Genomic DNA, 26,254 nt, shown 5'->3' with positions numbered 1-26,254 from the left:
TATTTTATTTTATTTTTTTAATCCTGGGTATAGTTAGTCCAGGACTCTGTTGCCCATGGAAACTTTTGACCTTATGTGTGCATTTGGGGAGCTTTGAAATTCGAAAAGAATGGAATGTAAGTATTAAAGATAAGTATACAGTAGCTTGGAAAAGGCTAGATTAAGTACTCAGTAGCTTGGAAAAGGCACAGGTAGATTAATACTGTTATTTTGTGGTTTTGCAGGGATATGTCATATTTTCTAATGTGGGATATATTATGACATTTTTGTCTTGAAAAAACTTGAATGCAAAAATAACATGTTTTGATTAAAGACTTGCTATTTTTTTGTAGAAAAAATATAGTTATGTAGAAAATTAGTTGAGGAAAGATCTTTTTTCTAAACCATATTTTAAAGTCCATTTTATTTCTCACATGTGTGTATGTATGTTAGGACCTGTTCACATTTATTTCCATGTGGTATTTGCTGCCTGTTCCAAATTTTAAAAGAAAATTCTGTTTGACAGCTCCTTCTCTCCTTTTCAATGATAGCTCTAAAACTTCCAGATGGCAAGGAAGTTTATTCTTCAGTCAGACATTGAATCGATGTATTTTTGTGAAGCCAAACTTAAGAAATACTTACCTTAAATTAGTTGATGATATGAACAGGATGATAGAAGGTAAATGATAGGAGAGATAGATGATAAAGTATTCAAATTGCTTTAAATTTTAGATAACAGTGAACCCATAAATACAAAATTCTTTGTCATACCAAAATTTTAGCAGTATTACATAAGGTTTAAATATATAATCAAACATTCTGAATATAAGATTTAGTATATATTTATATACATATGTATTATGTATACTGTTATACAGTTATATATTCTATATAATACAGACAGAAATAGAAATAAGAATGGTTATACATAGATTTGGAAATATATGTTCATTACTATTACAGACACATGAAAGGAAAGTCTAAATCACTGGGAATAAAAAGCAAACAGCATCTTCTAGGATCTACTTAAAAAAAAATGACAACAGCCAAATTTGAGTACCCAGAAAAGCCTCTATCCACTCAGGGTGCAGTGAGCACCCAGAAAGGCCTCTATCCACTCAGGGTGCATGTATAATGTTCGCCCTTGCACTGGAGTTCTCTTCAGATACTAATGCTTTTTCACTTTCCTTGAGTTAACAGTAATGCAGGGATTATAGGAAGTAGGTGCCACTATTCTAATCATATAGCTGAAGATGGTGAGGCTTAGAGGGGATGAATCTCCTGCCCAAACTTGCCCAGCCAGATAAGACTAGGATTTTTATTTTCTGTTCACTCTGATGGTTTTATAAAAAACTCCACACTTCTGTTTGTGCATTTTGAAATTAGTTGTCCCAGAGATTGTTGTGTAAATGCATAATCCTCAGGGGACTGGCATGCTTTGTTTGTGCCATTATTTATGTGCAATGTATTTTATTTATCTATCTATCTATCTATCTATCTATCTATCTATCTATCTATCTATCTATTTATTTATTTTAGTATTTTGCTTTAGGGTTGAGAATTAGTGCTATGCAGGTCTCGTAAAACAAGCTGAGAAGTGCTTTCTCCTGTTTCCTGTGGGTTTGTAGTAGGATATAAAAATTTCTAAATAGAATTATGGTATTGTTTCACTGATAATTTTGTTGTGTCGTTTGGGGGCCTGAAGGTGTGCTTTTCCTTAGTATCTATCTATAGAGTCATTAGTGATGATTCATTCTTCACTCCTGTCCTTTTTCCCCAACCTGGCCCCTGAGTGACTCAGTAATCCTTCAGGCTGCTGTTCACTGGACTGAAGAATGAGTATTAATTACATTGCTGTGTGTTGAAACTGACCAAAATTCAATGTTGTTTGCGTTCTGGCCTTTTCTTAAAACGTGCTGCCCATGCGGAAGTCTTCCAGAGTTCCAGAGTGGCCCCCCGTCATTGCAGTTGTTGCTTATGTAGAAGACAGCTTCAGGCACTCTCTTCTCCCCACCGTTGAGATTTTAAAAGTGCGCTGTTACTAGAAACACTCACACGTGTAATCTTTATAGTTCCTTGAAGAATTGACCCCCCATTAGCTAGGCATGATGGCGCTCGTCTGTAATCCCAGCACTTTGGAGGGTGATGTGGAAGGATCATGAGTTTGAAGATAGCCTGGGATACATACTGAGTTCCAGGCTAACCCAGGCCACACAGTGAAACCTTATGTTGGAAAAAAAAATGTTCCTTTTACTAATAGGGCATATGTTTCAGCACCTTCTTGTTACAAAAACTGCTTTAATACTGACATGGTTGTCCCAGCTTTCTTTTGCCATTTGTACGTGCTTTCCCATTCTTTACTTTTAGATCTAGAAATTACATTGCTTTACAACTTCTGTTTCTCACTCGCAGAGATGTGATATCTTCATTTATTACTAGAGCACTTTATATTATCTAGCACAGTTATAATATCTACTTCAAAGTCTTTGCAGATTTCAAAATCCGGGTTAGGTCAGAGTTGGCCTTATCTTTTCCTTGAGGGTGGCTCATTTCATAGTTTTTTTTTTTTTTTCACATGCTATATTGTTTTTTAATATGTCCTGGATGTTGGGACTGTTGTATCAACTCTGTTATATCACCCCAACAAGCAGGCAGGGAGGCAAGCTAGCTACCTCTCCCCCCTTCCTTCTTCTCTCCCTACCTTTCTCTCTTCGTATGACTCTGTGTGTGTGTGTGTGTGTGTGTGTGTGTGTGTGTGTGTGTGTGTGTCTTTCTCTCTGTGCCCCTCCACATGATTGAACAGAAACTGCAAGCTCTCTTTTAAAGACAGTTCTGCTCTTGGGTTGGGCCCATTAGCCCTGGCTGTGTCCCTTGGGGTCTACTATGAACCAGTGTAGTCCAGGTCTTAGCACGAGATTTGAGCCTCATTTTCTTTGAAAACTTTTCTGTTTTCAGGTTCCTTCTGACCTCATTTTGGTGGTGCTTGGTGCCCAGAACTCTGACTCATGTTTCCTTCCTTTTCTCTGCCCTCCGTGCCCCCCCTTTTTTTTGGAGACAGTGCTCTGGCTATGTACTCCAGCCTTGCCTATAATTCTTTTTATTTAAATTTATTTATTTTATTCGTACTTGATGTGTACGTGTGTGCCTGATACTGTTAGAGGCCAGAAGAACATGATGGATTCCCTGGAACTGGCATTAAAGATGGTTATTAGTCACCATGTGGGAGCTGGGAAATTAATCCAGGTCCAGTGCAAGAGCAGCCGGTGCTCTTAACTGCTGAACCATCTCTCCAGCCCCTTGGCCTATATACTTAATCTCCCCGCTTCAAGATTTTGAGTACTGGGATTACAGGTGTGTGCCACTGCGCACAGCTCTGAGTTTTTGGTTTTCTTTTCTTATACTTTTCTCTGAATACCAGAGTATTTATAGTGAGTGTGTGTGTGTGTGTATGTATGTGGTAGGGTTGGGAGAAAGAAGGATAAGGTGATGGCGCAGAGCAATGGACAAAGGTCACTGTGATTGAATGACCAGGAGACGGAAGTGAGAGGGGCTTCTTTTGTATGCTGTGATCTAGCTTCTGCTTTGATGATGCTTTCTTCCTGCAAGTTCAGTGAAATGTCAGCTGTCGGCCCAGATCTGCATGTGGCATTGTGGAGCTCTCTGCTTACGCGCAGTGTGTGTGCTCGCTTAACCCCGGGAGAATCACAGCAACATACTCACCAAAAGCCGCACAGGGAAGGAGTCACAGAGCACAGGGAGGAAAGAGTACCAGAGCGGTCTCAGCCCAGTGAAGCCACAGTTTTTGATGTTTCATTAGCCTCACAACTTTCAGTTGCTAAGAAAGTACCAAGGGAATTAATTCAAGAGGCAGAAGAGGGAGTCCCAGGGAAAGTCAGTTTTCTGTCTTCTCTTGAGCTTTGTTTTAACCAGTGAGGGAATCTAGCCCAGTGGGGTCTAGTTCACATTTGCAAGTGTTTGTTAAGCTCTGAACCATTTTGTGTTCTCTGTGTCTAGAGAGACATGGCAAGAATAATTAAACAGGAGGGGGTATTGGGTCTTGATTGTATAGTGTTCACCGTTAGGATGTTTTACAGGTGTTCCTTGAGAGGCAGTAATTCCTGAGTCCTGGCAGGTTAGAGAAGGCACATGGTTATTGTTTATGGTACTGAACTAGATTTCATGGCAGAATCTGAAAGCAGGAGTCTACATGGTCTGTGTTTGATAACTCAAAAATAAAATATTAGCCTCAAGTAATTTTTACATGAGATTTGATTATTTAATTTAAAGTAGGTGATGCCTGGAAGGTGTTAGTGTAGTTGAAAGGAATGTTAGCATTTTAACAAATCATCCCTGGGTATTATTTTAATATGTATACTGCTGAGTGGGTGAACATTAAAATGGTTCAGAAAGAAATACAATAATCAAAATTAAGCAACATAAACTCTCCCTCCACTTGAGCCTCTTTTTGTCCACCTTCCATATCTCTCCTTCCCCAGTAGGCATTCATTCCTTGTCTTTGGGGAGATTGTGTGTGTGTGTGTGTGTGTGTGTGTCTAGGTAGGGCATACACAGAGGTTATCAAGTTTTGCATTCCAGTTCCTAGTGCAGTATTATAGTATTATAGTTTAATTATAGTTTAATTATGCTTCACCCTACATTTTTTTGAGGTCTCTGGGGCCTAGAGTTATTATTGTGCAGAATGTTGTCATACTGGATCCAGTGTTGTAATAGAATTATGTTAATGTGGGTTTTATTGTTTTATATAAAGGAATCATTTTCAGGAAAATGGTCTAGTTTAATTCTTTCCTGTTGGTAACTTGTAGATGCCGCTAAAGTTTTTGAATTGGTTATTTTAACCAGTTTTAAGAGACTTGCTCTGGATTTGGATAGGATCTTGACAGGAAATAACATTTTGGGTAGCTCAGATTGTTTTTAATTCTCTTCTTGCTTTCTCCCTAGGGAAGAGGACTCTTCTAGAAAGTGTAGACATTACTTCCAGATGTTTGCAAATGCCATTTTCAGAGTGCATGGCAGTTCCTCTCTGATGCTGTTGTAACGACTGGCAAGGTGGATTACTCTGTTTGAGCATTTTCCTCTTTTATTCTGTTGTTCTGTAGGCAATGCAAAGAAACAAATTTCCAAGAAAAAAACTTCAGATAAAAAAGGGCTGCATCAGAGAGAGTGTCCCCACCATTTTCCTCTTGAAGATGTTAAACAGCGCAAAGTGTTAGACCTCAGACGATGGTATGTGACCATGTCAGCTTTTATTTTCCAGTCTTAAAAATACGTAATTTGACATTAATTTTGCTAAGTATATGTTAATAAATCATATTTGTTATGAACACCTTTAGTTCCAAGATTGCGTCTAAATACTTGAGATATATCTCAGATTTTGGAAGTATGCTAGTTGGGCTCGGCCAGCATTTTCTAGACTCACCTGGCCGTCAGTCTGATTTTGTGATCCCTCCTAATGGTAAGCTACATTGAACGGTACTTATGTTTGGTGTAGAAGTTCCCCTGGTTGTTCTCTGTTGAAAAATTCTCCAGGAAGTGACTGATACCATATTTTACCCCAAATCATTTAAGTATGCATTTCTAAAACTGACTTTTTAGCTTAGAGAAATTACTGTCATACCTAATAAAAGTAACAATGTTTCTTTTGTGTGTAAGTTCCAGACCAAAGTAACACTTTCTAGATTGTTCTAAAAATTCATCCTATGTGTGCCTGTTTGTCATGGCCCGTGAGTCTCAGTTTAGAATCTCCAACTTTCTCTTTTTGTCTCTGTCTCTCTCTGGGGGATTTCATGGTTTCCTTTTAAATCATCAGTGACAATTCTGTTCTGGGGTTCCCTGCCCGGGGGTTCATGTGGATGTGGTGGGCGATAAAGGGATCGGCTTTGGTCTGAGCAGAGGAATCTCTGAACCTTCAGACACGAGAGAAAAGGGATTTGCTTGGTCCCTCCAGTATTTCAGAAGTTGCAAATGATCCTGTGCCCACTCAAATGGGCACATAGACAATGTGGGCACTCAAATGGGCATTCACATAGACATTTGAGTAGTTTGTATCAGAATTTATAGATCAATAATTCCCTTCTTGGTTTGAATAAGATGTACTTTCGTAGGTCGCTAGCTCTTCTTGGTAAAATAGATGCTTTTTCACTCTCATGCATTCTTTATGTGTTTAATAAGTAGGAACTATTTTTAAACAAAATGGTGATTTTACATTGCATTGACATTTGCATTATGGTCACATTGAAATCACTCATAAAATGTATATCTTTGTTCTGCATGTTTTGTATTCATTCAAGTAAAGGAAACTTTGATTTCTCAGGTACTGCATAAGCCGACCACAATATAAGACTTCATGTGGTATCTCCTCATTGATTTCTTGTTGGAATTTCCTATACAGCGTAATGGGAGCTGGGAAGTAAGTATGCCAGTTTACCGCTATCAACCAAACTCTACTTTTGAAAGTGGTTTGAAGAAAACCTGGTGTGGTGGTGCACACCTGTAATCCCAGCACTCAGGAGGCAGAGGCAGGCAGATCTCTGAGTCTGAAGTCAGGGTGGTTTACATAGTGAGTTCTAGACCATCCAGAGCTCCATAGAGAGACCCTGTCTCAAGAAGCCAAAAAGCTAAAATATAAAAATAAAAATAAAAAAGAAATTTGAAGTTACCTGTTTTATAATGGAAGACTCAGAGTAGATTTTTTTACAAATGAGAAAAACTGTGTGTATTGTTATAAGCCTTTCAGGTTAAAATATTTGCATGTATTCTTTTTAAATAAAATAAATGAAGTATATTGCTGAAGCTGTTTGCAAGCTAAACCTATATATTATTAACATTGAAGCAGATTGTGTTATGACTGGAACTGTGAAATAAAAGGAAATGTTTCTTTTATAGTCTCCCACCTATTACCCAAGAAGACGCATTACATATTTTGGGCTTCCAACCCCCATTTGAAGACATTAGGTTTGGCCCTTTCACTGGAAATACAACACTCATGAGGTATGAAGCTGCCACTTAAAGGCAACACCTAATTTCTAATTCTGAGAAGTGATAATGCTGTTGTGTTGTGGAGACTTTGGTGCTGGGTCCCAGGCTCCTTTAGATATACCATGTGTGGGCTGTGCTTGGGTTTCTGTACAATTAAAACGGTGGCCCATCTGTGTTATGAAACTATTGCTATGAGCAAATCTTCTTATTTTCAGATGGTTTAGACAAATTAATGACCACTTCCATGTGAAAGGATGCTCTTATGTTCTATATAAGCCCCATGGGAAGAACAAAACAGCTGGAGAAACTGGTAGGTGAAAATGAACACACACACAGACACACACACACACACAAGCTTTGAGGTTGAGTGTTAGCTCTATTGTTTCCTGGGACATCAAGTAAACTTTCAACAGTCTGATGTTTTCATATCTTTTTACCTCAGAAAGAAATCATGATAGTAATATGTAGGGCACTTTCAGTATATAGTCCAGTATTTTTACCCCTCCTTTCATATAGATGTTACTTTCATATAGATGTTAGAATTTTAAGGCATGTTATAAACACTGCTCTTAACACTTTGATTTTATTGTTTAATACCTTGTTATGTATGTGTGTGCATTATAGTAAAACTTTTAGAGAAAAAGCATGGAGTTCATTTTAAAACAAAGTGAGAGCATTTGAGGCTATGTGATGCTGGACAGACATCAAAGGTAACACAAAACAACATGGTAACCAACTGTGACGTGGCAACACTCTGTTGTAAAGCAGTCTCTTTTTTAACAGACATATTAGTGACGTTAGGGCTTATTTGTTATATACTAGCTGAATTATTTGTATTATTTAATGATTTCATCTGTAGACCAGGCAGGCCTGCCTCTGCCTCTCGAGTGAGTGCTGGGATTAAAGGGGTGTGCCACCACCTTCCGGCTTGTTTAATGATTTCAACTTAAATTGTCACAGTAAACTTTGAATTTTATGGAGCGGACAGCTATAAGGTACTGTTAAAGAAGAAACTTTACTGACTCTCCTTGAAACGGGAGATTTTATTCAAGACTGCTGCAATAGTGTATTGTGATAGGAATTAAGATTAGCCTCCACTTCAAAGATGATAAAGATGGATGGAGTGATGGATGATCGATACGAAAGGTTATAGGACATCAAGAAACTGTGGGTAGCCATGTAAATTAACAACATTCAAATAGTATAAAAATATGAAAAATTTAATTAACAAAATGCAATGAAGCACTAACAGGGCTCCATAGAATTGGTTTAGGTTCAGTATTCTGGATTTTAAGATTTTTTTTCATCAGCTATGCTGTTTATTATGTTTTGGGGCCTAATTTTGTTAGCGATTTGAGTGTGAAGATCTTTAGAACAACAGTGCTTGGCTTGCTTTCCAGTGGCTTGGCTCCTGTAGCTCTTCATGACTTATTTGTACCATGGGTGCGTGGATATGAATGTTGTTGCAGAGTTTCCTGATGGACTAGGATATGTTAGGATGTTTGGCACCGAGACCCTCCGATTCCCTCTACTTCTGTCTAAACTTCCTTAAACAGATGCCCAGTTTATTTGTAGGGTAGAATAAACTGTTTTCCTTTACAAGTTTTAAAAATTGCATTTATTTGTGTATTTATTTTCATGTGTGATCACAGAACAACCTGAGGGAGTTGGTTCTCCCCTTTCACCACCTGGGTTCTGGGGATCGAACTCAGGTTTGAGGGCTTGGGAGCAGGTACCTCCTAGGCCATCCTTCTTACCCTCTCTCTTTTTATGCAAAGGGAAGATGGTGGTTTCTTCAGATTTCTTCAAATAAAGTTTAACAACATAGTTTATCAATTTTCTTTCTTTCTTTCTCTTCTTATCATTGCTCTCCCCAACCTCCTCCCTGTTCTGCAACCTGGTCTCATTTCTGAAGTATCCCTGGACAGCTTAGCCCCAGAATCCTATTACTATCTGCTAGCCTCTGTCATGTGGTATTTGGTATGTGATACCACGTATTTCATCGTTTTAAAGTAAATGTCTTGCTTGGTGCCCAAAGAGTCCATTCCAAGTAGCCCTTTAATTCGTCTGTGCTACACATCACCAGCCGTTACACTCAGGTGGGCGGAGCACTGGTATTCTGCTTCTCTCCCTCCTCTTTATGCTTTGTCTTGTAATAGGAAGAGCTGCTTAGAGGGGTTTTCTTCTTCAGTGGTTTCTGGAGTGAAACCATGCCCGAGGGTATTGTTTATTTAATACATTCTCTGAAACGTATCTCTTTTTTTCTCCATTTAGACAGATCCGATTTTTCACAGTGGGCTTTCAGTGTTCTTGAGAACTGCATGTCCTGGACTTATTAACTCTCTGGTGCCACTGTGCCCTCCATAGTGACTGTAAATGGAGCTCCTTAGAAAATTTTTAAAAACTTGGAGAATGTGGTAAAACTAAACAGTTAATATGAAGTGAAGCATATTTTCCAGAGAAACGATTGCTCACACTGAATGCGTGCACTAAATGTTAACAGTGGTTGTTCATTCGGTTAACTTCAAAGTCGTGACTCAGGTTGCAAAGTCAAGATTCACTTCGAAATCACACTTAGGCTCAGGAATTTATTTCTTTTTCTCTCAGTGGGTACTACAGTTTACTGCTTTGTTTAACACAGTACCAGCCTCTGTATAGATCACACATACTGTGCCCTTGACCATAGCTATCGGCTCTCTGTAACCCCAGTTATATCATATCTCAGATATACAGCACATTAATACTGTTTTTCTCACCTCCAGTATTCTTCCAGTTCATATTAAATAATTGTCTTTAACTTGCAGTGTAGTTATGTCCCTTTCCTCGTTGGGAGTTCTCTAGGCTTGAGTACAGAGCAAACTAAATAGTATTGATATCATGTGAAGCCAAAGTAAACTGGATTATCACCACTACCCTCACGTGCCTGCTGTATTTAAAAAGTATCATATGGGTAGGGCCCTGCCAGGATATGCCGCTTGATACCTATCATGGTTCCAGAATCTTTCCTGACTTTCAGTGTATAAAGATTTATTTTCAGTTGATCTTCCAGAGTTCTCTAAGTCTTCTGCAGAAGGACACGTTCATACTAGACCAACTCAAAGAATGTAAGGGCCTGACAGGGTGTTGGGTGAGAGCTGTAGTGCCAAAGGGGCCTGAATCCCATTGGCAGCTCAAGTTGTCTGCTCAGCTCAGCTCAGCGCCTAATTCTTACAGCCTTGTTCGCATCCTGTCTGTCCACTGTACAGCTATGGAAGTGGCTGTTTTGTGACTTAGTTTTTAGGTGTCCTCTGCTATAGGGTGAACCTAGTTTCTCTTAACAACACATTTATCTTCTCATCATACATCATTTCTTTGGGTAACTGCCTTATTGATTAAATATTGCACTGTATTTTAGAAGGTAATCTTTTCTCTGATTTTGTCCTGAAAGTGTGTGGGGTGTGCTCTGAAGGCTTTCTCTGTTGCACTCCATGTTCTGAACTAGTGCCTTGATGTTCCCATGTATGTTCTTCTGTGGATTTGCTTCCTCTTATGCCCTCTCCTCTGTCTAGATTGTGGAAACCCCACCTCTTCACTATGTTCCATCTTGAGTGCTGCCCCTTCTTGATTCCTGTGACTTTAATACCTTTTTGTGGCACTGTAGTTTCACACCTTAACATTAGCTGTTTCATCTTCTATGCTAGAACTTGTTTTTTTTTTTTTTTACATATGATATCTGACAGAGTTACTAGGTACTCAGGAATTAAAATCTCCACTTACTCAAAACTAGCTGCTTTCAAAATACTATCTCTGGATGCATCACCTGGTAACTTGTTAGAAAGGCAAATTCTTGGTTCCCAACCACAGACCTAAAAAAACCAGCCACTCATACTGGGCTCCAGCAAGACTTCATTTAAGTCTTCACAAAGAGATGGTATCCAGACTCTTTATTAAGAGTTTGGTTTTGCATTGACAAGGAGATGCAGTAGTTTTCTAATTGTGCTCAGTTAAGACCTGAGGATTCTGTTTAAGGGCTTTGTCACAAAAGGGAGAGGATGAAACAGAATTCCTTATACACTTTTTTGGCCACAGCAGCTCTGCTTTAAGTTTGCTGATTTCGAAATCATCTGGAGAATGTTATGTACTTTGGAGAAACAAGAAAACATCCTGTTACTAGAAACCATATGGTGGTACACACCTTTAATTTCAACACTTGGTAGACAAAGGCAGGTGGATCCCTATTAATTCAAGGCCAGCCTGGTCTACAGAGTGAGTTTTAGGCTAGCCAAGGCTACCCAGAGAAATCCTGTCTCAAAAAAAAACCAAAACAAAACAAAAAAGAAATTGTATATAAATGCTATATATCATATTTAATAATCCTAGAAACATGATTCCATAGAAGAAAACCCACACCATGGTTTCTGGAAAACTAGGACACGATAAAGGAGTGTTCTCAGCCACACATATATGTGAGTGCCAAGGAGAGCAGACATTGTCATCCATCTCATCTGCTCCTGGGGTCCTGAATAGATTAGAAACATTAGTTACAACGACACTAGCAAAGTTTTGTGTTACATTTTAATGGAAGCACTTTTTTCTCCCTTTTTCTTTTTTCTTTTTTTTTCTTCTTCTTTCTCTTTTTTTTTTTTTTTTTTTTTTTTTTTTTTTTTTTTTTTTTTTTTTTTGTTTTTTTTTTTTTTTTTTTTTTTTTTTTTTTTTTTTTTTTTTTTTTTTCTGGCTGTTCTGGAACTCTCTTTGCAGACCAGGCTGGCCTTGAACTTACAGAAATCTGCCTGTCTTAGCCTCCTGAGTGCTGGGAGTAAAGGCATGTGCCATAACTAAATGCTTTGAGTTCAAGTTTTAGTGTAAAATAATAGTTTCAGTTATCTGAGAAATCTCACTGCAAACTTTAAGCTTAAAAACATTTCAGGAGTTTTTCAAAATCAATGGTGGTTATAGACAATTTTTACAATGTTTAAATGTACAAAGAATAAAGTTACACATTTCATTTTAACTCACCATCTGGAAGCTATGATCATGTTCATTTATGGAAATGAAAGATTGTACTGAAGTTAGTCCTAAAAATTCTTCATTTAAACTGCCAAGGGGGTCAGTTTTGAAAGTGTGAGGGAAATACAACTCAAATATATGGAATGGCTGATCATTATTAGTCTTTTCAAAGTAGAGATTTTAGTAGAGAAAACTCCATATCTACGCTGATCTGTCCAAAAGTAAAAAATTTATGTGGAATGCCTTGATGGAACTTCAGAGTAGAAGCCAGAACGAGCATGAGCAGAGCCCCCACCTGCAACCCATTGTGGAGCAGCCAGTCTGCTCTGTGGAACTGCTGCAGACGCTGACAGCAGATCTTGGTGGTCAGCAGCTATTTGAGTGGCCAGAAAGTCCATCACCATGAATGTATGATGCAGGCTTTCAGCTCTTTTTAGGGTTTCCAATTTTAATGGGCTACTTGTTAATGAATAATTTAATTTCTTCAAGGAATGCAGGTCAATGAAACCTCAGTTAATGGCCTTGAGTGCTGATAAAAACTTGTTTCTTTTGCTAATACTTTGGAAATCACTTGACAACTATTAGAGTGATAGGCAGCAGATGAGGAGAAACAGTTGAGCTCCTGCCTGACTGCAAAGCTGCTGTCTTTGATCTCTGTGGTGTGTGTAGAAAAGCTGATGCTGCTGGGCTTGGTGGCAGCCTGTACTCTCAGCACTCAGGGAGGCAGAGGCAGGTGGATTTCTGTGAGTTTGAGGCCAGAGTGGCCTACAAAGTGAGTCCAGGACAGCCAAAGCTACACAGAGAAACCCTGTCTTGGAGAAAAACAAAACACAAAAACACAGAAAAACCAAAGCAAACAAACAACAACAACAAAAACCATACACAAGGGAAAAAAAGCTGAAGCCTTTCATCTGTGTGACAAACGTAGAAAGACGTTTGTCTTAGTTAAAGTTTCTATTGCTGTGATGAAAACCATGACCAATCTAGGAAGGCATTTGGCCGATGTATCCTCAATCACAGTCCAGTGATGGAATCTGAGGCAGGAATTCAAAAAGGGCAGGGACCTGGAGGCAGGAGCTGATGTCAATGCCATAGAGAAATGCTGCCTGCTGATCTGTTCCCTATGGCCTCATCAAACTGCTTTTTAAATAGAACACAGAACCACCAGCCCAGGGGTGGCACCACCCACAGTTGGCTGATCCCACATCAGTCACTAATTAAGAAAATGCTCTTCAGGCCAAATCTTATGGAGGCATTTTCTAAGTCAAAGCTCTCTAATCTCAGATGACTGTAGCTTGTGTTAGGTTTGACGTGAAATGAGACAGCACAATGAAAACGTGTTATTTTGTGGTAGGTGTGTGCTTGCACACCATTATCGTAGCTTGTTTTTACTTTGTTTATTCCTATGCATTAGTAAGCTTGAAGTAGGATGTACACGCTACAGCTGGACTTTAGAATGTCTATAATTTAAATCCTTTTATGGACTTAGTTTAGATAGAGAGTTTGTAGACAGATGCACTTCACTTGGGCATGCTCGTTCAGGAGCTAGCAGTGACAGATGTCCACAACCAGAAAAGTTAAGACTGTGATTGTGTATACTGGGTTTTACACACTCATTGAATATCTTAGACAACTTGGTGTATTCTTAAAAAGTTCTGGTAAGCAAGGACATGTTTCACTTGTTTTTGCTACTGAGTTTATCTAAAACTAAAAGTAAATTCATTCATATTTTTGCTCACATTGATAGCTTCTTAGCCCCTCACTGAAAATCAGAATGTCACTGTATTATAAATTGCATCTTTGCTGTTTTCCAGTCCTTAACTGGTTCTCTGTGTAAAATCAGACTTTGCTTTGTGGCCCTCAGTTTGTCTGATTTTGCCTTTGTAGCTCCTGGGGCCTTGTCAAAGTTAACCCGAGGATTGAAAGACGAGTCACTGGCTTATATCTACCATTGCCAAAACCATTATTTTTGTCCAATTGGCTTTGAAGCAACCCCTGTTAAAGCTAATAAGGCATTCAGGTAAGCAGCTCTGTACTGGATAAGGGTACTTCACCAGAAAAATGAGTTGTACAAAATGTTTTTGGGAACTAAACAGATTCTATTTTTTTAGAGATTGGGAAGTCTGGTGATGTGTTTTGTTCACACCAGGTGTTCATATGTATTGTAGGACTGAATGCACTTAAAAGCTGTTGCTCAGTCATTGGAAGAGGAAGCCATCTGAAGCATCACTTTTGTAACTATTATACACAGAATGCAGGGGCCTTCACATGCTAGCCCCAGTGTCCTCTTTATTGTCCTACATGCCCGTGTGTCAAGACTGCTATCACCGAGCCCTTTAAAAGCCCCTTCTCTACTCATAATGAAGAAGGTATTTGTCAGGGTTTTTCTCCAAGAAGTTCAGGACCAGTTTTATCTCATGGTTTTATTTGCCTCTTCCTTTTGGTTTTTATTTCTTGAAAACATATTTTCACACATATATGAACATCTGTCTCTTTGAAGGAGATGTGTTCAAAACAAGGGAACTGAGTTCGAATGTTTTCTTTTTCTTTACCACATTTCTCCCAAAGCAGAGGTTATTGTTAAGAACAGGTGAAAATGAAAGCCATGCATGGCTATCTGACCCCACCGATTTTCTGGTTGATTCAGACTTGGCTTGGTGGGGTTGGTGACTGAGGAGGGTGAAAAGATTGGTGGCCGTTGGAAGTGCTCTCGACAGTGAGGGTCCAGTGTCTTCCTGGAGGGCAGGGCTTGGCCTTTAGGACAGGAGGGTTTTTATTTCCTGGAGGCCGTGTGTCCCTGCAGTCCCACTCAAAGGCCCTTGGTGCCTCAGGGAACCTGAATCAGGTGCAGAAACTGGAGGAGCCAGGAGGCCGAAACTGCTTGTGCGTGAGGAGCAAGAATAAAACTGCTCTTTCTCTCCAACTCCTGACATGCTCTGATCACTTCCTGAAGTGCGGGGCACTGCTGCAGTTCTTTTGTGACTCCAGCCTGTGCTTTGACCTTCCTTCAGGTACCTACAAAGTGTGAAACACACTTTGACTTCCACTGCTCTGTTCCTTTGATAGTTGGACTTCACCAGTGAGTGCCTTGTGTTTATGAACCACCTGAATCATTCTTAAAATTATGCAAATCTCTAGGCTCCTTTCCACACTTGAATTAGAATTGAATTAGAATTTCCAGGGATGGGACTGGAACACTGTATGTTTAAAAATGTCATCTTCCCCTCTGATCTGAGGGGGTCATATATTAAAACATTTGTAATCTTAGATTTTGAATATGGAAGTAACTAGGGCTTAAACCTAATTTGGGGATTTCTTGAATGGCCCAAATAATTGCTGATGTTTATTCTAGATCAACAAAGCCGTCTCTGAGTTTTGGTTGGAACGGCATAGTGCGGGGAGTGAATGCCACTTACCAAGCGGACTGTGAATATATTTTCTGTTTAGCAGGGGCCCTCTCTCACCACAAGAAGTAGAATATTGGATTTTAATTGGAGAGTCAAGTAGAAAACATCCTGCCATTCATTGTAAAAGGTATTTTTTAGTAGCTTTTATCTTTTTTTCTTTAATTGGGGTAATATTTCCTTCACTGAGGGCACAGATCAAAATTGTGCAATTAGATGCATGTAGATAAATGAGCACACTGGTACGGTCACGACCCAGTCACAGTGTGGCCACAGAAAGTTCTGCTTGATCTGTTTCTTTCCAGCCCACAGCCGGTGTGCTTCCCATTGCCACAGACCTGAGTTTCCTCTTCTGGAATTCTATGAAAATGAATTTTCTTCTTTTGGTCCACTTTTCCATTTCAGTAATATATTAAGTTTTTTTTCTAAAAAATTTTTTGAATTGCTTCATTTTTGCTAAAAATCCCGATATTTGATTAAAATAAAATCTTGCTTCACAGTGTTGGCACACGACTTTAATCCCAGCATTTGGGAGGCAGGGGGATCTCTATGAGTTTGAGTCCAGCCTGGACTACAGAGCGAGTTACAGGACAGCCAAGGCTACACAGAAAAAAGCTAATAAAATAAAATCTTTAGGACTAGTGAGGTAGCTCAGCAGGTGCAGGTGCTTGCATGCAGGCCTGATGCTCTGAGTAGCTCTTAAAGGCTAGTCAATGGAACAGTGCTGACACAGGAAAATAATCACCATTTCCTGCTGTCATATATTGTGGCAACTTGCTCTTGGAAAAAGCTTTATTACAGTGTACTTTGGACCTAAAGAAAACTGTCCTTTTTCTTATTACAGATGGGCAGATATTGTCACTGATCTGAACACACAAAATCCAGAATTCTTAGACATCAGACATCTAGAGAGGGGGCTGCAGTTCCGGAAAACAAAGAAGGTAAGAACATTACCATATTGGAAGCCATTTCCCAACGACCAAAATGCAGTATTTTATTAATACTCTTGATGTGGTAAATAACAAAACCAAGTTCAAACTATCATAGTCAGCAAAGTAAGATTTATTTTACGAATGCAGGCTAACTTTAAACCCCTAGCCAAGGAGGACAGTCGCAAGGAAATGACACCCAGTACTGCGCTAACAGTAGCCACCAAGTGGCTCTGAATGCTAATCACTCTTAGGTAGGCTGTGCTGTGCTCACTGCTTTATCCAAAAAGTAATTTCTTGCAGACTAACTTTCAATTTGTGACTTATTTTTAGGTCTAGATTGAGACTTACCTGCCTTGGTTGAGTTCCTTTGGCCCAATTTTGGTAAATTATGGTCACAAGGCAGAGCCATGTGTTGAAGCATGACTGCAGAAAGAAGCTCTCAGAAGCAGAAACAATCTAGATTGAATAGGCAACCTTTTTTTCTTTTTGCTATGAACATAGTGATAAAAGAATAAATGAAGCTGGGTGTGGTGGCACGTGCTTGTAATCTTAGCTCTTAGGCAAAAAGATAATGGTTTTCATGCTAACCTAAACTACAGAGATTGTGTCTCAAAAATCTCCTTGTACACACACAAACACACACACTCATACATGGGGGAGGGAATGAGGTAAGTATTTTAGGAAAGGTGAGGAGGAGATAGACCACACACACAGAACAGGAAGCATGACCTTGAGTCAGGCTGTGACTATGTAGAGTCCAGGCTGTGGAGGCATTAGGGCAGGAGTGCTCTGGTCCCTCGGGGCTTTGTTATATTGTAAAGGCTGCTGTCAGGACCGGTGAGTATGTTAGCGTGCTCTAAGTAGTATTTTCAGACACTTGAAAGGGCAACACCATCACTCCAAGGGAGTCATAAGGACCTTACAAACTTATACAATTATTTTCTCTTTATTGTCTTCATCTTTTTTTTCTTTCTCAGGTTGGAGGAAATTTGCATTGCATCATAGCATTCCAGAGACTCAGCTGGCAAAGATTTGGTTTTTGGAACTTTCCATTTGGAACTATTACACAAGATTCACAACCTCCCCAGGGAATGGCCAAATCTGAGAGTGAGGACAACATCTCTAAGAAGCAGCATGGGCGTCTGGGCAGGTCCTTCAGTGCTAGTTTCCACCAGGACTCGGCATGGAAGAAGATGTCTAGCATCCATGAGAGAAGGAACAGTGGCTACCACAGCTACAGTGATTACAATGGCAATGACTGAGCGTGTGGAAACTGAAGCACCGGTGTCTCCCACACAGCTGTTATGTTCAGGAGTGCATTAAGACTTCAGATGGTTTCTTAAAGTCTATCAATAGGAACAGATCTTGTGGTACAAAACATAACCTGTAGTTCTCTAGTAAATAAGCATACATATGATTACAATGGGTGGCTTCAAATAGGCAGGTAAAAAAAAGATTACTGCTCTTTTAAAATTAAAAGCAGATAAGCAATCTGGACAAAGGGTTTTTAAAAATCCGATAAAATCATAACTGCTTCAAAGCAAAACCACAAATGCACTTAACAGAATTAAAACTTGAACTATTTAAGCATGAAGTGATTTATTAAAACTTGATCCCTAGCTATTAATTACAGATACTTTGATTCCTAAGACCAATTTGCAAGGCACCATCACCTGCCCTTAACAAAATGGGGGCTGTCAAGTTGCAGTCTTTACTCATGGTTAAAGCTCATTTAAAATTATCTTGCTAGGCTAGTTGTTCTTTCAGTGGTGGCAGTATCCACCTCACCTCCGGGCTTTCCTGAATAACTGTCTCAGGATTCTTGACAGAGAAGCAGAAAAGTACTCAAGAAACTGACCTTTTCTACAGGTCCAGGTGGGGCATTGATTCTGATACTCTTGATTTGGCACAAGAATAGGCCCTGAACAATGTCTGAAGGTCTAGAACACCTTGTTTTAGGCATGCAGTTACAGAGCGTTTGGAATCTAGAGTTTCTATATCCATGGTAATATGTGCAGTGAGATCTGATACTTTATTGGTCTCTTACTGGAGTCACGTGTTAAACAGTGCTGAAGACATGTTGGCGATATTCAGCTCACTCTGAGGACAACTCTCTATTCTCAATTCTGAGTTGTTTCTTTTTGTGAAACATCCAGTTGTTTGAAGTGTGTGTTAAATATTTCAGATGTGTGAACTCAATACTCGAGCTCCTCCTTAGCTGCTGTTGTTTCTCTTTTGCTGCAATGTGTGACTTCCGTTGTTCTTTCATGTAACAGGCTCATTCCAAGATTCAAGTCAGTAACTTGGTGATTACAAGGTGCTGAGTATGTTAGAACCATATTGCAATACACCTCATAGGGAGGTTTCAGATTTTTATTTTTAAAACATTTTCATTTTGTCTCTTGAATTTTATATACATTTATCCACTCATACATGCTTAGCGTACAGAAAGGGCTTTATATTACAAAATGGTCCTATTTCTGAAGAGATTATTTAGCTTGAAATGCAAAAGACTGAAAGTTTGTAGGTTGTTGATTTTGTTATTTCATACTGGAACTTTTAAAATGTTTTCATCAAATAAAGTTTTTTTTTTTTTTTACTTGTGAATATTAATGTCTGTTTTGTAGTTAGGGTGTATCCTTGGAACTGTGTGAAGCATATGATAATTTGGCATTTCCGTGTAACTAGTGTTACAAGAAACATGTTACAATTTTTATAATCAATGAAACAATGTGAAAGGCTGATGACTTATACTTCATGCTTGCTATTTTCCAAATACTTGGGTACTGATTCTCTAGTACTTCATAACATGATACGGAAAAATTTTCATATTAGGTTGAACCAAATGAGGTTGCAATTTTTGTGGATCAAGTGTGTTTTTAATGTAAGCTGGTTTTTAATAGTTCAATTGAATATTTCAATGAAATAAGTTTGAAGAGCTAAGAGGAAAGAATACAAATGCAAAATAAAATAGAAACCTTAACAAAATGACAGCTGAGGAAACACGAGTTTATTTCCTACATACTAGTTATGTGCTCTATAAAAGCAGACTGATGTGTGAGCACTTAAAACTTCAGCTTACAAATTTAAGTTATTGTTTGAATTCAGTGGGAGGTTTTTATCTTTTTGGGGGGTTAAGTAGGTAAGAGATTCTGAATACTTATTTTTGAAAACTAGTAATATTCCTGTCCTATTTGCTAGTCAACCCTTTTTCTAATGAATGATAACTGATTGGCTCTGAAATTACTAGTTGTTTCACCTGTGAGATTATGTGGTTTGAAGGAAAAGATATACTAATGAATATAGTATTTAGAATAGTGGTTGGAGGGCAGGAAAGCAATTTAAATCTTGCTATAATAATTATTTTAAAAAATGTGCTTTTAATTGATTAGTGAATAGAGACTGTTAAATTGAAAAGAGCAAATGTATGTCAAATATACACTCCTTGGTTTCTTTTCTTTCAAGAGCATTTCATATTCAAAACATACTGTTCTGGTTTAAAAGCATGCCTAATACTTAAATGGGCACACTATTTGTTTTTATCCAGCACTCAGGAATTTAAAAAAAATCCTGTAACACTTCTTTTCCTCACCATTATACCAGTTACAAGGCCAGAAACCATCTTGTCACACTGTCATAGTAACTGTCATGTTTCCCAAGTTGCTTTGTTTCAGACATGGGATGAGCAGAGTTAACTGCTCCAGGATTATGACATTATTTAACTCCCTTTCACTCTTTGCATTTCTTCTCTGCCAATCTTTCACTTAAGAATAAAAACAAAGCAAAACCCCAATCTTAAATCCCATCACTTAATAGATGTTTTCATGTGAAAACTCAGCGCAGCCCTCAGAAGTTGGTGGTACTAACAGGTGCCAGCTAAACCTGACACTTTCACTGGTGAAGCTTCTTGCCTAGGGTTATAGAGAATAATGGTTTGCTAGAACTTTCATAAGAAAATACTGGATTGCTTAAAAACAAGTGGGTTTTCTTTTTCCTCACAATTCTGTAGACCAAGACAAGGTCTTGGCAAGTTTGGTTTCTTGTCTCTTAGACTTGTGGATGATCACCCCTTTTGTCCTCCCATGGCCTTTCCCTTATTTGTGGGCACCCTTGGAGTTTGTGTTCCAACTTCCTCTTCTTATAAGGATGGCACTTATATTAGTTAGTGGCGACAGTCTTTGTGTACATCTACGAAGAGATAGGAATCAAATCCATAAAAACATGTCTGCATGTTTGTGATCTATCACTGATCATGATTGTTAGACACAAAAATGGTTTTGCTAAGTGGTCCCTACTGGCCTTATTGTTATAAGAATCACTTTCTAAACATCACTTTGAACACAGGGACATTCTAACATATTTGGAAATATGTGTTCAACATGTGAATTTTGAATTCAACATGAATTCTCACCTGAATACATAGTAATTCCATGGTCCAGATACGATCTGAACTAACATCTGCTTAACCTGTAATCCAAATATTTTCCACAGGATGTAAAATGGCCTGGAGAGCTTCAAACAGGAGACTTGAGGGGCCATTTAAGCAATATTTATGAACTTCTGTTGTGTGTTACAAGTAAGGATGTGACAGTCATCAAGATTGAAATTGATTTCAACAAATTTATAGTCTACTATTGGAAGTGATAAAAAATAAACAGGCAATTGTATTGCCCTCGGTAAAATACAACTGTACTAGAATGAAAAATTCGTAATATTACACCTTGAGGAAACGCTAAAAGCACTTTGTGAAACTTATGGCCTTTGGAAAATAAGCTAAGATTAATACAGGTTAACATGTCTACTATAAGCCATCTGTGTGGACACATACGTTTTTGCCAAAACTTCATTTCTGATAGACTTCCGCTGCAAACGATTCTTTTAAAAAATTATCTAATTCTAGTCCTCCCCCACTTTTTTTTTTTCTCAGACAAGGCCATGTGGTCCTTGAATTTGTGCCATCCCTGTCTCCCAATGTTTATGACAAGTCAGGATATCTTATTTCGTATCAGTACCTTTTCACTGGGTCTGAATGTAATTCCGATACTGTACATCAAATCGGAACAACTGTATGCTAAGTGCTTTGCACACAAACTCTGCTCAGTAAAAGATTTTACAGGTGACGACCAGAAATTCTGAAGACACGTGATCTCCGCAGAGTTAACTAACCACCATAGTGAAGTTTCGGGTTGGTTTTGATTTAGCAAGAGGGTACCGGGCCTTTTCTGGGCCTACATTGCCAAAAGTCCTTTCTCACCACGGCGGTGGAATTCCAAGTTTCAGATGCTGGAGGAAATTCGCGACTAAGCACTGCGTTGTGCCGCCACCTAGTTACTGAACGGTGTCTTGCAAATATTCACCTTTCTGTTCTTTTCTCGTCTCACCCAAAACCTGGCCTCAAATCTACAAAGCTGGAGGGACAACGGGGAAGCTGATATTCAAAATACACAACGGGGACTTCACTCCACTAAGAAAGCCAACGTGCAAATGCCTTTCATGCCTAACAGCCAGCCGAAGAGAGACACTAAAAGAAAACTGGGTCGCAACCCCGCACTGACTTCCGGAGTGTTCCGGCGCGGAATTTATACGTCAAGCGTCAACGCGAGACTCCCAAACTACGCGTTCACCTCGACGGAGGCCGAGAGGTTTCAGTCCCCGCGGGAGACATCAATCGCAGGAGGGAGGCTTAGGGATACATCCCCTCCCACCGCCGCCACGTCCAGGTCGCGCCTTTCTTCCGGGAGGCCAGGCCCGCTCCGGAAGTGCTTCCGCCTGTTTTCTTTTCACGCCCCCGCGGACCCGGATGCCGGGTGGAGCGCGGTGGGCTCTGCGTGAGTGGAAGCCACCGCCGTGCCAGGCCCGCGCGGTGCGCCTGCGCCATGGGGGTCCACGGGCTGTGGCGGCTGCTGGAGTGCGCCGGCCGCCGGGTCAGCCCGGAGGCGCTGGAGGGCAAGGTTCTGGCCGTGGGTATCCTTCACGCCGCGCCGCGCCGCGCCGCGGGACGAGCGTCTGCCCGTGACTGGGCGTCGTGGCGGAACCGTGCCGGGCGCCCCCCCGGGGGCCGCCTGTCCGGCTCGCGTAGGGCCACCCTCCGTCCCCCGGGTTTGGTTCTCCCCGCAGGTTGGCTCCGCAGTTGGCGAGGACAGTGAGGAGACGTACGTGATAACCCACGGAATGGCGCCTTGCTCTGTAGTACTGTGGGTCTGGGAGGTTATTCTGTGTGGGCGGCTCAGCGTGGGGAGAACAGGGTAGAGAGTTCCCGACCCCCCACCCCGGTCCTTCTTGAATAGTTAACTCTTTGCTGGAATAAACAGTTCATGCGGTGGCAGAGTGGGTTCGTTTCCTTTGCGGCTTCTGTGGTGGTTGTGTGAGTGCTTAACTTTCTGCCTCCGGAGTTTTGTTTGGTTTTCAATTTTGAAAATGTGACATTAGTTTTGAAATTTGTTATGTTCGTTTGTTCCACGACACACCCACTTCCACTCCCCCCTCCACCCCGCTTTTTCCCTTTTACAATGATTCTTTTAGCTCAGAAGCTGGAGGTACCTTTACACCGTTTTTCTAATGAGAACTAGAGAAACTTGTAAATAATTGTTGAAGGTGCGCGCGCGCATTCTGTAATGTACAGTAAAGAGGCCACTGATGAATCAGTTTTTAACTGTGCCCAGCTTGTAATTAAAGGAGAACTTGTTCTTTTGGAAGAATCACGTTTTATGTCAAATACGCTGATGGCAAAATTTAAGAACTTGTCCTAACAAGTTTTTACACTGGGTTCAGTAAGTTGCGTAACCTGAAGAGCTTTGTAAACCCACCCTAGTGGTTTTCCGTTGTCATTGCAGTTTAAGGATTCCTGAATTAATAGTAAATGAAAGTACACATTTGCGTGAGGGAATTCTTGCATTCTTATCAAATGGTTTCAGCATGGTACAGGCAGAGCTCTTTTTTAGGGTGTATTAGACCCCGGAGTTCCAGCCCCATCTTTGAGAAAAAGTAGTGCTGATGACACCATCAAGAATTTAAGTTATTTTCTCTTTCAGCCCCTAGAAAGGCTTAGGTTAAGCAGTTCAACATTCAGGGATGTGAGCGGGAGAGTAGGGGGAGGGAGTAAGCCATGTAGATTATCTGCATGTCAAATAGAAGTGTCACTTAGGGTATGAAGTTATTTTTAGGAGGTTATTAAGCTTTTCTGAAGTAATGGGCCATTTAACTAAACAATTGTTAAGGAGTCTGTATACAATCACATATGCATAATGTAATAATCCGATTACCCTGTAATTTAATTTTCTATATTTCATCATGAGAATTCTGAGATCTAAAATGTAGATGTTATTTTTCTGTTTGCTAATAAAGAACTTATCTACGATTATCTCAGGTTTCTTAATTTACATCCTTTTCCAAATAAACTTTGGATTTTAGACCATGTGGATAGCTGAGTGTTTTACTTAAACAGTTTATGTTTGTGTCAAAAAATTAAGAAATAGCAGTTTAGGTTTTTTCATTACAGACCTTAACATAAGTTAATGTATTACCAATATTAGGGAGATAATACCCTCACTGAAACCATACCAGTATGGATTAACCTAGTCTTCAGTCAGCTGCCTCCTGGATTAAGAAAAGTTCTCTTTTGTTCTCAAATGTTATTGAGCCTTTGAGGTTCAACTCTAAAGCAAGCTTTGACTTGGCTTCAGACTTTTAACTTCTTTAGCCCTTGGGGAATTTCATTTTGTCTCGTGTTGAAGCTTGATGAATCAAAGTATGTAAATACTTTCCGCATGTCTGATTTTTTTTTTTTAACTAAGAATTTCATGTTGGAACTCCCAACCTTCCATGAGTTAATTAGTTAATTTAAATGTGAAAAATGAAAGGGAATTACTTCAATGTGATTTAATGTTTCAGGAATATGGAGTTTAATCTTTTTTCAGAAGCTGTAGGTCCTAGACTCATAGATAGCAGCTTTAAGAGCTATCTTAACTCTGACAATGGGTTTTTTCAGTTCTAAAGTCAAAGTGATTGGTTGTGTAGAAACTTCTTCATTCCTGTATGGCAGTGTAGCAAGCAGAAACGGTCCAAGCAGGAGTAGTTGTCAGGGCAATGCAGAACAGAGACTCGGAACGCCTCCTCTAAGATAAATGCTGTGGACCTGATCACTTATGTCTGAGACGCTGTCATGGTCATCTTTCATGTGGGAGGTTGTAACTCCTTAAAACTACTTTTCTTGCAGTTGATTCTTCATATGTCTTCTAAGGTCTTAAGTCATTCTAGAAATGGCTCAGATGTGTTTTATTATATATCATCACTCCGCCACCACACACCTTGCATAGAAGAGGCTTCTGTCCTAGGTGTTTGTGTTTGCAACTCCTTTTCTCCCTAGGTTTTGTCCTGAAGAACCTCTTGTTCATGCCAGCCCTATTCTTGGTGTGGGCCTTCTGTAACTAAAGTGCCAGACCCACAACCACTCTTCTGTCCTGTTATTTTTTTGGCACTTAATGAATGTGTCTATTCTTTTATTGTCTGTCCTCCTTTAAGATTACATGCATCTAAAATATGTGACTCGGCATGTATTTGTCTTGTTCACAAATGTATCGTTTGATGCATCTCGCTAGGGTCTTGGACATGCTTTTTACATGGAGCACTCGTATATAGCAATAAGTATACCAATATCTTTTTTGTCCACTTGGCATAAGAGTCATCTAGAGTCATCTGAGGAGGGAACTTCAATTGAGAAAATGCCTCCATAAGACTAGGCAAGACTGTAGGGCATTTTCTTAGCTAGTGATTGAAGGGGGAAGGGCCCAGGCCATTGTGTGCCAGCCTAGGCTGGTGGTCCTGGGTCCTCTAAGCAGGGTGAGCTATAAGCCGTGAGAGCAAGCCACTAAACAGCACCCTTCCATGGCCTCTGCACCAGCTCCTGTCTCCAGGTCCCTGCCCTGTTTGAATTACTGCCTTGACTTCCTTCAGTAATGGACTGTGAGTTGGAAGTGTAAATGAAATAAACTCCTCCCCAACTGCTTTTGGTCGTGGTGTTTTATTACAGCATTAGAAACCCTAACTAAGACAATAGATATTGCTCTAGTACACAAATTACACCAGTAACTTTTGTGGTGGTAAATGATAGTATACATTAATCTTTAAAAAATAATACATATTGTCTAATATGTTAGGCCTTATGGCGGGAATGTATTGCAAACAGAAGTGGTTTACACACACAAGATCACTCACAGGATTGGTGTCCCCTGCTGGGCGGTATGCTCCATTTTGTTGATTGTTTGATGTTCAGGTTTCTGCTGTTTAATAGTACATCTCATGGAGGTGTAGATCTGGAAGCGTTAAGTGAGGTTTGGGAAAAGTCACGTAGTTCGAGACTCAGTAGGACACAGTGAGGTTAGCATGGGAGAAGTCCTTGGTGGCAGGAGGAGCTGTGTGTTTTCTAACACACATTAGGAACGTAGTGGCTTAAAATATGACAGGAGATTTGAACACAGGCCAGGTCATTTATAGATTCTGTAGGTCATGAAGGGTCTGTGTATGTTATCTTAAAGGCAAGGGGAAACATCGAAAGGTAAAAGATCTTTTTAGTAAATCTCAGTGTACTTAGAGGTGTGGCAGACCTGCAGTCTCCAGCCCACATGAACCTGTAATAGCTAATGAGTGTGGCCAAACACAGAATCATTAAATTACCTAAAACATTTTGAAATTTTTTTTGTTTTTGATAGCTTTACTGCACAGGTCTTAGGCATTGATAATAACAGCGCTGCAATATTAAAGGCTGATGTGCCTGCAAGGTAGAACTGGTAGGGTCTCACACTGGTTCGATGAGGAGGATATGAGAACTTACCCCCACACCCCCCGCCACACACACATGAAACAGTGATTCACAGAGCTGGGCCATAAGCAGCTTAGTGGAGAAGGCATGGACTTTGAAATGTCTTCAGGCGGTCAGGTAGATTAGCCGGATTAGCTAGG

At 39.8% G+C, this 26,254-nt stretch overlaps 2 protein-coding genes across 5 annotated transcripts in view; both read left to right on the top strand.

The window, feature by feature from the left end:
- Bivm (basic, immunoglobulin-like variable motif containing) overlaps positions 1–18,896 on the top strand; it is a 32,885-nt gene extending 13,989 nt beyond the window's left edge. For 3 of the 4 annotated variants that reach the window (XM_055605413.1, XM_055605412.1, XM_055605414.1), the window contains 8 exons: positions 5,097–5,223; positions 6,311–6,406; positions 6,883–6,987; positions 7,191–7,285; positions 13,849–13,981; positions 15,409–15,495; positions 16,210–16,306; positions 17,275–18,896. In XM_055605413.1, coding sequence (XP_055461388.1) covers positions 5,097–5,223; positions 6,311–6,406; positions 6,883–6,987; positions 7,191–7,285; positions 13,849–13,981; positions 15,409–15,495; positions 16,210–16,306; positions 17,275–17,559 — 1,025 coding nt within the window. In that variant the 3' untranslated portion in view covers positions 17,560–18,896. The remainder of the gene's footprint in view (positions 1–5,096; positions 5,224–6,310; positions 6,407–6,882; positions 6,988–7,190; positions 7,286–13,848; positions 13,982–15,408; positions 15,496–16,209; positions 16,307–17,274) is intronic. The other variant, XM_055605415.1, reaches the window with a different exon arrangement.
- Positions 18,897–21,999: 3,103 nt separating this feature from the next.
- The window catches only part of Ercc5 (ERCC excision repair 5, endonuclease), a 37,932-nt gene continuing 33,677 nt past the window's right edge, over positions 22,000–26,254 (top strand). Inside the window, exon 1 of the mRNA XM_055605409.1 lies at positions 22,000–22,261. Coding sequence (XP_055461384.1) covers positions 22,174–22,261 — 88 coding nt within the window. The 5' untranslated portion in view covers positions 22,000–22,173. The remainder of the gene's footprint in view (positions 22,262–26,254) is intronic.

Source organism: Psammomys obesus, unplaced genomic scaffold (assembly GCF_907164565.1).
Source record: "Psammomys obesus unplaced genomic scaffold, mPsaObe1.curated_primary_1811, whole genome shotgun sequence".
Taxonomy (NCBI): Eukaryota; Metazoa; Chordata; class Mammalia; order Rodentia; family Muridae; genus Psammomys; species Psammomys obesus.
This window is presented reverse-complemented; position numbering and strand designations above follow the sequence as displayed.